This window comes from Phytophthora infestans, genomic scaffold (genome assembly GCF_000142945.1).
Source record: "Phytophthora infestans T30-4 supercont1.12 genomic scaffold, whole genome shotgun sequence".
Lineage (NCBI taxonomy): Eukaryota > Oomycota > Peronosporomycetes > Peronosporales > Peronosporaceae > Phytophthora > Phytophthora infestans.
Genome location: NW_003303747.1, coordinates 2,180,824 through 2,195,336, shown reverse-complemented (window position 1 = coordinate 2,195,336; position 14,513 = coordinate 2,180,824). Strand labels below are relative to the sequence as shown.

The following is a 14,513-nucleotide window of genomic DNA, read 5'->3' as shown; positions in this document are numbered from 1 at the left end:
GTTTAACTTTGAGAAAGTCACGATTTTCACATTTTTACGTAATGGCTTAATTTCATTAAAAAAAACTGAGCTTGCAAAAGTTTACTTGTAAAACTCAGAAATTTGAGTTGAGAAAGCGGATTTACTTTCAGTGACTCATTTCGCAATGGTCTCGCTACGACGGGAGGTCAAGTTTGCGGTCATTGTGGCCTCGCAGCTGCTGCTCTTCGGGCTGTTCTTGCTGTACGCACCTTTCCAGGAAGGCGGACTATTCAGTGACGGAATGCCGTCCTCCAATTCGCTTCGTCGCTGTATCTCCAGTGCGCATCGTGACACCCGCTACGTCAAGCCAGGAATGTGTGTGACTGCGGATCAACGGCTGCATGCGCTGGAAGATCTTGTATACGCTCTTAAGGTTATGTTAGAGAACGCCAACGTGGTCTACTGGATCGATAGCAGCACCCTATTGGGGGTCTACAGAGCTCGACAGCTCGTACCGTGGGACTACAACGCCGATATGGGGATCACCATGGCTGGGCTGGAGTATCTACGTACCACGAATAAGGAGAAGCTAGAGGTACCGGATGGATATGAGCTCACCGTGTTTAATAACTCACTGTACGAGGCTGGGGACACGTCTACGGCTGTGCCTGTGAGGTTTGTGGACACCAAGTTCGGTCTTTACGCCAATGTTCTTGCGTTTAAGGAGTTTGAAGGTCTGTTTAAGGACAATGTGAGGCCCGCGACTGCCCCAGAGGATGAGGAGGAGGTCGTAGGCAATGGAGTTGTTGTCGAGAAGCTTATGGGACCGGATCCATCCGAGATCTGGCAGCGTTGCATGCACTGTCCGGTGGTGGGGGAGGACGAGGATAGTGAAGTGACGAGAACACCAAACGCGACGGTTGTCAAGCACTTTAGAGTGCCAAGAGATTGGATTTTCCCATTGAGAATGTGCAAGCTGGAGCTGTTTGAAGTCATGTGTCCGGCTCAAATGGCCCCATACCTGATGTTCATCTTTGGGAATCGATTTCTGACTCCGGAACTTTGGGAGTAGAACAAGTCCAACCTTCAGCATCAGCTTTATTAACACCGAGTCGACAGCCTCACTCTTTTTCACGTACGCACTGGTAGTGGCCTCGTCCACTTGATGCTGAGCACTTGTCGAGCGACGGGGGCGAGACAGTGGCATCGCAATTGGGACCGTCAACTCGCGAAGGTTTTTTAGTCCAATTCAACATGCCAGACGCTCTGCAGCCACTGAATTTCAAGTCCAAGACGCCTTTTGTGGCGTGTGCTGCACTCGCATTTGACCACTCGCGACACTTATGTGAAGCTCTTACTCTGGTTATCGCAATGGATGGAAAGAATACCAACACTCGATCCTTGTGGGGGTCATCGTGCAGCTAATTATCCTACTCTTCCGTTAATGTCGAGACTAAAAGTCATCGACAGTCGTCACTGGGATATTCCCAAGCACACCGATAAGGCAATAGCCGAACGAAATGTCAATTGTACTTTGCTGTTATGCGTAGCTAAACAGAAAATGTGCTCCTTAATAGAGATCAACTTGTTCCCCACGGACACGGCGTGTCTTTACCGTTCGAGACCTTCTTGCTGGACTCCCAAATGATGAACGACGAGACTGCGTCGTTGATCTTGTCCAGCGTGAAGTCCTGGGGGTAGTTCCCCTTCTTGTCGTTGATGTATCCATCTGTAGGCCAGTCCCGACTGTCACCCGTGCAATCTTTGCCGGTAAAGAAGGCGATACGCGACTTGCCGTTGAAGTTTCCTTTCGTAGGTAGCCCTTCCCACTTGACAGACGACGCTCGGTTGTCCCAGCAAGCGAGGTTGTAGCACCGCTGGGTCTTCGAGATGCCCCACGGGTATTTCGGCCCTTCGAAGTACACGTCAGAGTAGAAGGTCACCGTGCCGTACCAAGCTGTCACCAAGTTGCTAAGGATTGCCAGTATACAGAGCGAGAGGACCGTAGATGTCTTGAACATGGAGATTGAAGTCTTTGCCGTGAGCAAGAAGAAACGAATGTGGCTGGAATGGCAACACTGGGGGCTTAAATTGCATCATTCCTGGTAATAGCACAAGGAGTTCGTCGCTAACAGGATTCATTGAGCTTGTGTCTGTCACCAAAGGTAACGTCAAAAAAGGCAACTTCCAAGAGATGTAGCCATAACCGGGTTTAAGAGCATTTACAGTAAAATACGATAAATTGAGTCTTAAACCCCGCATGATGGAGGCTGACGGCGTGAAGGACGAGCTGGCGGCGATGCAGTTGGGGGAGAGCGAGGACGTGAACATGGCGGACGTGGACGCCACAGATGTCGGTGTCGTTACGTTGGACAAGGTGTCGCTGCTGCAAGAGAGCGTGGACAAGATGGCGCTGAGTATGTTCAACGCGCTGCGATTGCTGCCCGCAGCAACTGGAGACGACGCCAAGAAGCAGGAAACAAAGGACGCGGTGAGGACGCTTGGCGACGAGTTTAAAGACAGTTTAGAGGCTGATTCACTGCTTTGTGGACAGATCACGACACTGGCCAACGACGTATTGAAAATGGTGCAGGAGACTGACGCGTTGATCGACGATCTACCAGGACTCGATAAGACAGAGGCGTAAGGAGCTCAAACAACATTTGAGACATTACACGAGCTGGCTCTGACAAGTTTTTGTTGCTGTAGTGAGCAGACAGAGGAGTTGCGAAGGCTGCAGATTGAGAGCGAAGAGGAGGCGCAAACACTGCGTCAAGTCGCCGAGGAAGCAGGTAACAAATTCTGCGTCTAGAAAAGTGTTGAAAGTTTTGCTGACTATTTGCTTGATGTGTTTCGTGCGTGGTGCAGAGCGGTGGATGAATCGTGCGCGGGACTCGCTTCGAGTCATCTCGGAGACACGTCTACGCCGCTGATCGTTATAGAATACGCAGTGCCTCGATCCACTGAATGGATTATCACTACATGGCGATAACAGGAGACGTCTGGAATTTCTTTGGTGTCTTGCTGAAGCAACACCAAATGATTGGTCAATAAGTTTTCAGAATGTGATATGATTAGCCAAAATGTTGCACATCATGATACAACTCACTGCATAATTTCTAGACGATGGCGGATATCAACGGCGGTCGCGTGCTAGCAGGCGAAGACAGCGAAGAGGATGACGAGGATGAGGAAGGTAACTAGTCTTTACTACGTTAAACCTCTTCCACTGCGGAATTTCGCGCTAATCCGGTGCTTAACTCGGTGCAGAAATGAGTTTCCAGTTCAACGGCTTCGGCTCGCAGTCGACATCAGCGCCTCGCTTTGCTGTCCCCACAGTAGTAGCACCATCCGTAGGAACAGAAGGCGAGGAGGACGAAGAGAGTGATGGAGATAGCGAGGACGCAACATTGAAAGCGGTGGATATATCGAAGGAGGAGAAAAGCGAAGAGCAGGACAAAACGCTTGACAGTGACGAGCAGGGCAAGAACGAAGGCGTAAACTCCTCAGAGGCCAAACAGACAACCGAGAAAGCTGTGGAGAAGACTGGAGAGGCGCCGGTGCTGTGGGAAGTGGACGGATCGATTAACGGCATCGAGCTTATGAGCAACGCCTTCGTTGAGTCTGTGCAACCCTCACTGGACTCGACAATTCATCGGATAGCAGAGTTGAAGGAGAGTCAGCGGGTACGCGATGGATACAATTATGTCGGTTATGGTACTGTGGATGCAAGGATACTAATCGTTTCTTATTGGTCATTAAAGCGACTGCTGAAGATGCTGATGGAGCAGAACGCTGGGATCAAGTCGAACAAGCAGCTGGAGGATGCGGCCGTGGTGCTGGAGAAGTTGCCGTTCTACGCGAAGAAGCTGCAAGGAATCAAACTGGCGATGCAAGAGATCTCGACTAGTACCGAGAAAATGAAGCGACGTGCTGATAGTCTGCGAGTCGACGCGCAATCCCGTACGTGTGTGTGTGTAGCTCCCGGTAGCAAAATCTGGCGGTGCTGTGATCGTTCACATTCCAACATGTTTGTACCCCACAGATGCGATTAAGAAGGAGAATAAGCGAGACGTGCAGTCGCAGTGGAACAAATTGTATGCTGCCAAGAACGCTCCAGACTCCGGAGCGTCTTCCAGTCAGTCTTAAGTTACCTGTCAAGCAATACAAACCCCACAACGCCCAGCAATGCAGAGCCAAAAAAATCCTTATATGTAATGATAGTTTATTCCGGCCGCGAGTTGCTGGACATCGGCACGGCGCCACCCAATTCTCTTGTCCTTTGCTTCGCGACCGCCCTGCCGCTTACTGGTACTTGAAGTAGAGCGCGGTGAAGACCACCGCAGCCGCCAGTACGGCGTAGAGCGGACCGTTGTCACCGCTAATATCCTGTCGCCCGCTAGCCGAGACCTTAGAGCCACCAGCGCTGGTCGTAGCGGTTGCCTCCTTCTTGGCATCGCCCTTGATCTTGCCGATCTCGAACTGCTTAAGTTGCGCACGTGCGTCGTTCGAGTGGCCGATGTCTTCGAACTCGTCGGTGGCGTCCTGACCAGCCACGTCCACCATAATCTCCGGGCCGCCCGGGTGGTCGTCCAGGAAGGCAGTGACGTCATATACCTTGCGGACTCCGTCTTCACGAATGACCATCCAGCAGTCCTCCGTGGTGTTGTGAGGAGCCACATCTTCCATCGTGAATTCCTTTACGGCAGCGGCCGGTGCAGGCGTCTCAGGGGCAGCAGTCTCGGCCATATTACTACCGGTACGGTAAGCGGATTCCGAGGGTTCGTGCGTAGCGACTCGTGTAGAAGGATGAAATGGACCTGCCGCGAAAACATGTTTGACTCGATTTTGGTGTGCAGAACACCATTTGCGGTAGGATCGTCCCGGGAATCGTGTTTTGTACATGATAAGCGTTGCATGATTCGATTAATACCTAGACTAGGTAGTGTCGACGTGGCTACAGGTTGCTGTCATACAGGGTTCGACCCCGTTGATGGCGCGAGAACAAAGACTTTTTCGTTACAGGAACTCCAGCGCAATGGCATGTCGTCTGCAGATCCAGTGGGTTTTATCCACATTATCAAGGTTGACGGGCAGTCGGTGGTGATACGATCTTTCAAACACGTCAGATTTGCAATTAGCAATTATTCATAATAACAATGAGATGCTCTAAAACCTAAAAAGGTACTTTATGAAAATGGTTTTTGATACCCAAAATATAGCAGGTACACCGTTCACCCTAATTAGTCGTGTGACTTAAATAGTCATGCATCGTACTTATACGAAAGTAAGCTGTGCATACACCTTAATTAGTCATACACCACAATTAAAATACACCAAGATTAGGCATGCTGACAACCGCAGCCATGCATTCTGTTACTGTACTTTTCATTCGCAACCTCCAAGTGTTTTCTCACTTTAAAACAGACATCGTAGAAGAAGTGCCGCGCAAGCTTCAGCAGGTCGTTCTTCTCTGCGATCGTGTACGGTGCACCGACTGGATGGAGCTGGATCAAGCTCTCCGAGGTTCTAAAGGTCTCTATGGTAGAACTATCGACTTCTTTCCTTCGCTGTTTCGCTCCTCAGATAGAAGGGTGAACATGAACAAGGCTCGCGACTGGTGGAAGCAGCGTGTTGACACAGCTACAAGCCTAGAGGACCCTAAGCAGCTCAAGTATGCGAGTGGAAGACAACGTATCCGACATCAATTCGTCGTAAAAGCTCTGGATGGTAGGGACAGCAAATAAGCGGAGCACTGGATGTGGCTGTACCCAATCTTACTGACAGAGTTTCAAAGACTACGGCGAGCTGGTGTCAAGCTCTCGAACCAGCTTGTCGCTGAAATGGGCGTCGTCCTCATTGAGGATAGTGAACACCCACGCTTCAACTCTCGCTTCAGTGTCAAGAACAAGCCATTTACGAGTCTTCTGACTCCTCGTCGCGTTCAAGACTTCTTGGAGCGCTACAACATCGTCTACAGGAGACACAAGGGCAAGAAGCAGGTCAGCGTTGAGAAACAGGCTCAGATCGGCATATCTATAGCGAAGCACATGGGTGAGCTTAAGCGCCAGTTTGAAGAAGGAACGCTTCACCCTGATCAGCAGTACAGCATGGACGAGAGCCACTTCGTTATTGACCTTGACGATGGCAAGACGCTGGACTTCGTTGGATCACACTCCGTCAAATACCGCAGCGTCGTGTCAGGTATGTAATATGGGATCTACGCAGTGATGATTTGAATTAACTGTGTTGCTTATGTTATAGGTCGTGAGGGCATCACAATGTGTGTTCTTTTGAAAGGGGGTAGCGATACACGCATCCTGCGTCCGATGCTGATATTCAAGAACAAGAACTCTAGCTACCCTATTCAACATCTTGCCGATTCGACGCCTGGTGTGTGCTACCGGACTTCGCCGAGTGCGTTCATCAATGGACGCTTAATGTGTCAATGGCTGCGCGACCCAAGGTGCTGGGGACCGGGTCGACCGTTCGCGTCTGGACGGATTCTTTGGACGGACAACGATAGTGGACATTGCGGTACAGACGTCGAGGACACAGCTCACGAACTGTGGACGAAGGTGCAGCTTTTCCCTGCTAACGCCACCGACAAAGTCCAGCCCGCAGACCGCTTCCCGATTCAGCGTATCAAGAGCCACTGGCGTCGCCTTGCCGAGCGACGGAATACGGAAGCTATTCGGAATGGTGATTGGAAGACCGGCAATTCATCATCAGGAAAGCTTGCAAACCCTGGGAAGAAGCTCTTTCTTGACCTGGCAGCTGAGTGCATCCGCCTCGTCAACTTAGAAAAAGACAAAAACGGAGAAAATTGGGCAAAGAAGTCCATGGCTCAGTGCGGCCTGGATCTTCCTCGTGACGGTGTCTGGAAAGTCGAGCAGCTCAGTAGAGAGCTTCAAGAGATTATTGCGATGTATCCTGACGCTTTTAACGTCGGATACAAGGAAGCTGCCAGGTCTGCAGATATATAGTGGTACATTGTTTGTATTCATAATGGATAAATATATTTTTCTACTTTTTCCAAAAGGACTTACATGGCAGTTGCAGACCCCTAAGGGATCCTTCTGTGTTATCGCTGCGCGCGGACTCGAACCCGCGATATTGCGCGTGGAACGACGCGGCTAAACCTCTCCACCAATGCCGTCGTTTATTACGAAAGTGCAAAAATGTCGCTCGTGACCTTTCTTGGAATAAACCGGTATTAGTCGTGCACATAATTTAGTCGTGCACCAAAATTGATCATGAGCAATTTTAAGCATTTTGGGGATGCACGGTAAATAGTCGTGCCACGACTAATTAGGGTGAACGGTGTAATGCGATGACGTCAAAGTCGACCTAATTCTAGTGCTTTTATGCTCTGACGTCAGTTAACGTCTTGCGCTTGTGCACTATATCGGAGTATCAGAGGTGGAAATATAAAATAAGTTCTCTGAAATTATTTCATAGGTGACTCGAGGTGTTTTTTTTGCGGATTATTAAATTCACATGTTGATGTGCCAGCAGAAAAGAGAGGTTTTCATTTAAACCTTAAAAATACTGAGAGCCCGTGAATGGTAATATCTGAGTGAGCCTGTGTCGTCCGGATTGGGTCCTAATCGTTTTTCATAATGGAAACGGAGACTATGAATAACGCGGTAGAAATCGCTAAGAAGTACAATAGTGTCAGTGTCGGCAAGAGATGGAATGCATGCAATAAGCTAAGACAAAATCTGGTGTCAGCAAGTGCGCATACGCGATCGGCCCTTTAGTTAGCCTTATTGGCTTCGGTGCATAACCATTGGACACAGAACTGGAAATGAGCTCAAATGATCAAATTTCTGGTAGTAAGCTGACTGACTTACTGAGTGAACATGGGAACAAGCGGGTAGCTGATGTAGTATCTAGCTAAGGGCACTGAGCTCTAGTGCTAGTGACAGGATTATTCACTTTCTTCTCTCTCTTGGGCTAAGGCCGTTTGTTTATCCGTATTTTTTTTACATTCTAGAACCGGCACGTGCAGTTTAAAGCGCAGCTTGTACATAGCAGATACTACGTCGGTGCCACCGACTCGGTGGTTTTTACCGACTGATGCAGGATATCTTAACCTTTGAAGTTCATAGTGCTTAGATTTTTAATTTGATAGTTTTTAGGTAAAAGCACTGAGCTTCTTTTGTTAGGAGCAGGATTAGACACTTTTCTCTGTTGTCTTAAGGCTGTTTGTTGGTTAGGTTAGCTTAGAAAGCGGTGTGCAGCTCAAAGCGTATTACTTTCAGAGCTTCCTTGGACAAAGCACGATTTTGTTTTTATATTTTCGTTTTCAAGTTTAGTAATATACATTGCAATGCTTAAGTACGGGATAGATCTATGATATGGAATTTTTACTAAATATCGCAATAAATAGATTAGCCTGAATTTGGGCCTTATTACAAACAGGACACTAAGTATTGCAAAAATAAAAAATGCAATCCATGCCCTTTAACCATCGCTCTTTTAGTGAGAGTGAAAGACCGTTTGGGGCTACCCCCGAAAGGCCCATGTAGTCGGGATTAATTCCCAGTCGAACTTTGTGAAATGACCGATACTGGATAAATGCAAGATAACACAGCTGATTGCAATATCCAGTATTTAAATTGTCAAGATTGCAATTATTGATTATTGACTATAGACCGAGTTGTAGCTTTTGGCAACCTTCGCCTAACTTGTTGAGGTCAGACAATATCGAGGATTGGCACGGACCGAGTGGTCCGGGGATTCGCAGCTCTCAGAGCCATTCTTATCAGCTAGCTTTCGAAAAAAATCCTAGCTGATAAGAATGGCCCTGATTGGTGCACGAACATCTACAAAAGTTGGGGAACGGTGCAAAAAAATAAATATGGAATACCGTTCTCCGATCCCAGACAAAAAAGTTGGGGACCGGAGAAAAAAATCCCCAAGCTGGGATCCCAGGATGACAAGCGTGCCACCCAATCGTTTGCATTGTAAATTTAGGCCAAGAGGACCAAAATCGGCATCGCTACGATCATGATATTAAACACAGAGCGCACCACATGCTCTGCGTGACGCGGGCATCTGCCGTAGACTCTGTCGGTAGAGATCGCGCTGCTGCTGTTTGTAAATCTGCCACATAAATTATACACTAAATGCCCAGCGATCGATTCTTATCAGTTCCTCGGTACACCTGCCCCAGTCGCCGACGCTGGGATCGGTACCCAGCCGATAAAAATGGGCCTCAGGCGTGCAATTATTTTGTTTTGGAGAATAGGTAAGACTACGACATGTAGTTTTGGACGGCGAAGCTGTTGTGACCATGCTAAAGACGGACGAGCTCGAAGCTACTTTACGGAGACTATTTTCATACCAGACCGGAGCCGTGTAGCACAAGAAAGAGCTGGCTCCAGCACAAAAAAATGCGTGGACACCAATCTTCACCGATTCTGTTGTAATAGGCAATTATGGCACACACCTAATCGCTCGGAAAGTGCTAGCAACTGTGCCACAACGCCAATATTAAATAAAGTAGGAGAAACAGAAGTAGAAATCCGACGTGCTGTGGACACACAAGATGCGTTTTTTACGGAATGTGAGCAGCAGGGAACCCGAAAATGCAATACTTAGATTAATACATCGATGTGAGCTGAGTAAATTAATAATTCAATTATTTGTATTATTTCGGCCCATACTCGAGCGTACCTTGTCCACCGCACTCAGGTCCCACAAGTCGCGATTGTAGTTCAGAAACATTATCATCTCAACCCTGGCTGGAGACATTCGCTTCCGTAGATCAGACAGCACCAGCTTTGCAAGAGTAAAGAAGCGCGCACACTCGTTAGACGTGGGCGGAATGTACGCGACGTCAACGTAGTGCGCGCGCTTCACGACCTTGCGTTTCTTGAACGCTGCTCTCACAATAGAACACGCCTCGGCGGCTCTTGAAGACGACTGTTCGAGATCAAGCAACCTAAATTCAGCGCAGGCTATTTTTTCCGCAGCGTTTAGCGCCTCCCCACGCTGTAACTTGACCAGACCTTGCTCTAAATTGGGGTAGTTCACTAAATATGCCGTTGTTGACAGCCGAGGCGGCTGGGCTGGGTACTCCTTTACAACCTGGTCAAAAAGACGTCGCGAAGCGGACAATGTTAGCGTAGACTTCTACGGCTCCTTGGTAACGGCCTCAAAAGCTGCTAATTTTTTAAGAAGCGCCTTGACGTGCTCGTGCTCCGCACGCCGTAGTAGGAGAGGTTGCACGTCATGCTCCGCGAGGACATTGAGGCCCAGCTGAACAATTGCCGGCTGGAGTTTGGCGTAGCGCTCTACCATCTCGTACGTGCTCGCCCATCTGGTGTCGTTCCTCAGCAGAGGTGACAGATGGGAGACGCGGCGAAGAATGGCTCTACCTTTGATCGTTCGCAGCTTGGACATCAAGGTATGAACCTTGGCTATCAACTCGTCTTCGTTCTTGAGGAAGTCCTTGACCGCTAAATTAAAGCGGTGGCTAGGGCATCCGATTAGCGGTATAGCACCCTCCTTCCGGCCAATGTACTGGTTAACGGAGCAGTTATCGCCGACCATGAACTTCACTGCGCTCCAGGGCTTGTTGTATCGCAACAGCGTATCAGCGATTAGGTCGTACTGCCTCTGTGCGCTAAAATCTTCCTCCGTCTCTACGGGCGAGAAAGCTAACAGCACGAAGCGACGAGATAAGCACTCTAAGTCCTCGCAGTACTCACTGGCCGCGCTGTTACCGGTATTACTGGTGGCACAGTCAAATACCGCAAAGATTGCGACGTAGTGACGGTTGCTGCTTGTCCAGCCGTCCAAAACGAGACCAAATGATTCGGGTAGCTCACTGGCTACACGGCCCTCAACTACCTCGAACAGCAATACTATACAGCGCAGTAGCGTGTCCTCTGACACGGTAGAAAGTGCCACATTCAGCCGGGTGAGCCTTCGCTCCACAAATGCAAACGGGAGGCGCTCACAAACCACCCATTCGAGCCAACGGTACATATCCTGCGTACGCTGGCTGACTAGGCGAAGGTTTAAGGAATTCTGGCGGCGCGCAGCTTCTTGGGCTTCTTGCTCATAGTCCTCGTGGTTGCGTCGTAGGTGGTTCAGTAGATTCGTGTAGCCGTTGCCCTTCTTGTACTGCTTGCCGCAGGTCGTGCAGTTGTAGAAGCCGTCACTGACCTCAGTGAAGAGCATTGAGCAAATTAGGCTGCTCGTTAGGACCATGATGGGCAGAGAGGGCACTGTAGCGGTAAAGGGGTTTCCAGAAGACTGTAGATTGAATTCTGAATGGATGTTTTGTAGGTTTGGACGTGCCGGCAGCCTGTATTGTAAATGGCTGGTAGCAAGCGACCCTGTGGACTTTGTTGGCTTGTACCTTGACAATTCATAAATGAATTGTAATAATTTCAAAAATGAATTGAGGGGTAAGAATTAATAATTAAATTTAAAAAAATTAGGATTCATTTTTATGCACATTATTTTTTCGGATTCCCTGGTGAGCAGTAAGTGACATTTCCATACTATTTTACGTTTAAGTTTATAAATGAAAATAAATGCTAATAATCACTCTAAGTAAGTGCAATAGTGCTAAAACATCTGCGAGTCGAGGTGTGATGGCGAGTGCGGGTGGCTGCCCACCGGCGACGAAGCTGGACTTTCAGCAGAATATCGATTCCGGGAACAGCGCGCCTATCATGCTGAAAAACCGACGACAAGTTAAGACCGAAGACGTAAATGTGGAGGACAATGTGACTAATATGTTGGGTGCAGGAGTGATTGAAGAGGATAACGGAGCTTGGGGCTTCCCTGTTGCCATTGTTCGCAAAAAGGAGGGGGAAGTCAGGTTTTCTAATGATTACCACTCTTTGAATAAGCTGACTAAACGCGACGTATATCCTCTACCGCAAATTAATGAAGCGCTAAAAGCTCTCGGTGGCTCGTTGCTATTTACAACACTAGATCTTCGCTCCGGGTACTGGCAAATAGGAGTTGCGCCAGGAAATCGAGATAAAACCGCTTTTACGACGAAACAAGGGCTTTATCGGCTTCAAGGCAGGTCGTTTGGTCGGATGAATGCACCTTCGACTTTTCAACGAATGATGAACGGGATTGTAGGTTTCCTGACGTGGACCTCATGCCTGGTATATTTGGATGATATACTGGTGTTCACTCAAGGATTGATCGAGAAGCATCTAGTGCAACTCGATAGTCGTTCTAGGAAGGACGAGTTTGAGCGTGTGACTATCGAGAGCTGGACACACACTCAAACTCAAAAAGTGCGTGCTCGCAGCACGTTCGATGGAATATTTTGGACATGACTCAGCAGTGACGGTGTCCGACCGGTAGCACAGTTTATTACGGCGGTCTCGAAGCTCCCGACGCCCAAGGACCCGATGGAAGTCAAGAGGTTCGTGGCTATTACAGGAGATTTACCAAGGCCTTTGGATCAAAAATGGCCCCGATGACTCGATTGCTCAAGACGGATAGTGAATGGCAATGAGCGGAAGGTCAGCAGCTCCCGTTCAAACGAGCGAAGGCGGCACTGACCAAGAAACCGCTTTTAATGTATCTAACTTCGCGCTTCCTTTCCGTCTCGCGACAGATGCCAGTAAAGCTGGTTTGGACGCCTGCCTGATGCAGGATCATGACAATAGCTAGCAACCCACTGCATTTGCCGGTTAAGTGAACAGTACGTCGGAGGAAAACTTTTTTATCACCGAGCTTGAATGCTTGGCGGTGGTCTAGTCGATCACGCTGCTCAGACCTAATTTGTATGGGCGTGTGCGCGAGATCGTCACGGACCTTTCCGCGCGTTTAAATAGCTGATAACGCGACCGAATCCAGCGGGGCATCTGCACCGCTGATCGCTAGCTCTACAAGAATACGCATTTGCAATTTTGTACCGTCCGGGTGCCGCAAACGTCGTGGTCGACGCTCTATCGAGGGCATTAGCGGTAGTGCTTAGACCACATGTGGTGATGAGGACGACAGCGACGAACGCAGCTGACGATGTCAAGGACGTGACGACAGTGCCAGTGCTAGCGCATAATGGTGATGAGCACGACGACATCGGCGCGGTACGGGCTGGCCCAAGATGATGGCTGCGACGGAACCAATTTCACGACGGGAAAGTGCGATGATGAGGCGCCGGTTACAGACGCCGGGAGCGGCACTAGCGGAGCCACATACGACGACTGAAGCCTCCGGCGACACACACGGAGATCAAGGGAACGGTACGAGAGTAAAGAGCGAGGTCAAGATGCCGAAGGGCCTCGGCATGACCACAGACGGCATGGTCGGTATGGCGAGCAGTGCCACAATGCCGTCAGCACCACCACGACTGTGAGCGACGCTACGAGCGCGATGAGCGATGCTACGGAGGCTCATAGCCCCGAGGTGACTGTGATTAACGCTACGGGTACGGTGACGGAACCGTACCCGTAGCTCTGTAATGACGACGACTTTGGTGGGCGCCGACATGATCCCGAATGGTATTACATACCATACGGCGGACGGGATGGCCGACGTACAGACGCTGGCGAGCGACACAGCTCAAGAATCACCCGGAAATGCAGAAGTAGAGGCCTCTGTGATGATGCCCCTATAGATCGCTCCATCTCAACCCGTTCCACCACCCTACATTGCCTACTGGCACGGTTAATATACACCGCTTGCTTCCATACGTACACTGACATTTATAATGCTACGTGATTGTACTGATTGCCAATTTTGAACTACTAACTATTACAAGCCCTCTACGTAGTAAAAGCTCCCTTTCATAATTGATGGTTTTTAAGGGGCTCGCATTATTGGAAGCCCGACTACTATTCAGTGAAATCCGTTACAACAGTAGGACGCGACAGCGACGGCTGTTCAGCGTTGGCGACCGAGTGTGGGTGTTCAATCCACATCGAGGACCAAAGGCGACGAAGTTTGCCCACCAATGCATGGCCTCGATGCGCATAGTGGAGCCAGCAGACTACGAGGGTTGGCTGCTCAAACACGAGGACAAGATGGGACCACTGATGACGATAATAGTTCACACGTCGTTTTTGGTGTGCTATCAATACCCTCTTCCACAAGCGGCGGCGCACTTGATGGAGCAGCTGGACAATGAAGATCAGAGGGTGACGCCGAATAATGGCGAGGTAATACGAGCGACTGTACGAGCAGCAGCGGCAGCTCGCGATCGAACGCCGACAACAAGAACGAAACGAAGCGAAGAAATGACAATAAAGAGTGCAGACGGAGCGACGAAGGCCAGACTGGTGGAACCGCGACGGCGGCGACGACGCAATCGAGTCAGATAGTACCCGTTCGAGTACATGCTACGACCAACTGGTGGACGGCCGCGGTGAAGAACCGACGACGAACATAGATGGACGACCAACAAAGGGCGGCAGAGGACCTGGTGTGTCTCATTCAACACGTACGACGCTTCGCAACGCGCCACGCGAAACGTGGAGGACCCTAATATTGAGGGAGGTCGTGTAGCTGGTTGAGGAGCATTGTGCACGATGACGACGAGCAGTTCGAGCTTTGCCCGGCGA

The 14,513-nt window shown here is 49.5% G+C and overlaps 5 protein-coding genes across 5 annotated transcripts; 3 read left to right on the top strand and 2 right to left on the bottom strand.

Moving 5' to 3' along the window:
• Positions 1–145: 145 nt before the first annotated feature.
• Positions 146–1,033, top strand: PITG_08086 (uncharacterized protein; the record flags this gene model as incomplete). Its single annotated transcript, XM_002904218.1, has 2 exons — positions 146–832; positions 890–1,033. The coding sequence occupies 2 exons, from the start codon at positions 146–148 to the stop codon at positions 1,031–1,033; spliced, it is 831 nt and encodes a 276-aa protein (XP_002904264.1).
• A 440-nt stretch (positions 1,034–1,473) lies between these two features.
• On the bottom strand, positions 1,474–1,999 carry PITG_08085 (uncharacterized protein; the record flags this gene model as incomplete). The annotated part of the gene is made up of 1 exon (XM_002904217.1): positions 1,474–1,999. One exon carries the CDS (start codon positions 1,980–1,982, stop codon positions 1,542–1,544), a length of 441 nt encoding a protein of 146 aa, XP_002904263.1.
• A 96-nt stretch (positions 2,000–2,095) lies between these two features.
• PITG_08084 (uncharacterized protein) lies at positions 2,096–2,969 on the top strand (the record flags this gene model as incomplete). The annotated part of the gene is made up of 4 exons (XM_002904216.1): positions 2,096–2,452; positions 2,516–2,604; positions 2,671–2,753; positions 2,830–2,969. The coding sequence occupies 4 exons, from the start codon at positions 2,225–2,227 to the stop codon at positions 2,892–2,894; spliced, it is 465 nt and encodes a 154-aa protein (XP_002904262.1).
• Positions 2,970–3,090: 121 nt separating this feature from the next.
• Positions 3,091–4,145, top strand: PITG_08083 (uncharacterized protein; the record flags this gene model as incomplete). The annotated part of the gene is made up of 4 exons (XM_002904215.1): positions 3,091–3,157; positions 3,232–3,647; positions 3,726–3,924; positions 4,007–4,145. 3 exons carry the CDS (start codon positions 3,564–3,566, stop codon positions 4,108–4,110), a joined length of 387 nt encoding a protein of 128 aa, XP_002904261.1.
• A 121-nt stretch (positions 4,146–4,266) lies between these two features.
• PITG_08082 (cytochrome b5) lies at positions 4,267–4,710 on the bottom strand (the record flags this gene model as incomplete). Its single annotated transcript, XM_002904214.1, has 1 exon — positions 4,267–4,710. One exon carries the CDS (start codon positions 4,708–4,710, stop codon positions 4,267–4,269), a length of 444 nt encoding a protein of 147 aa, XP_002904260.1.
• Between the last annotated feature and the right edge of the window lie 9,803 nt (positions 4,711–14,513).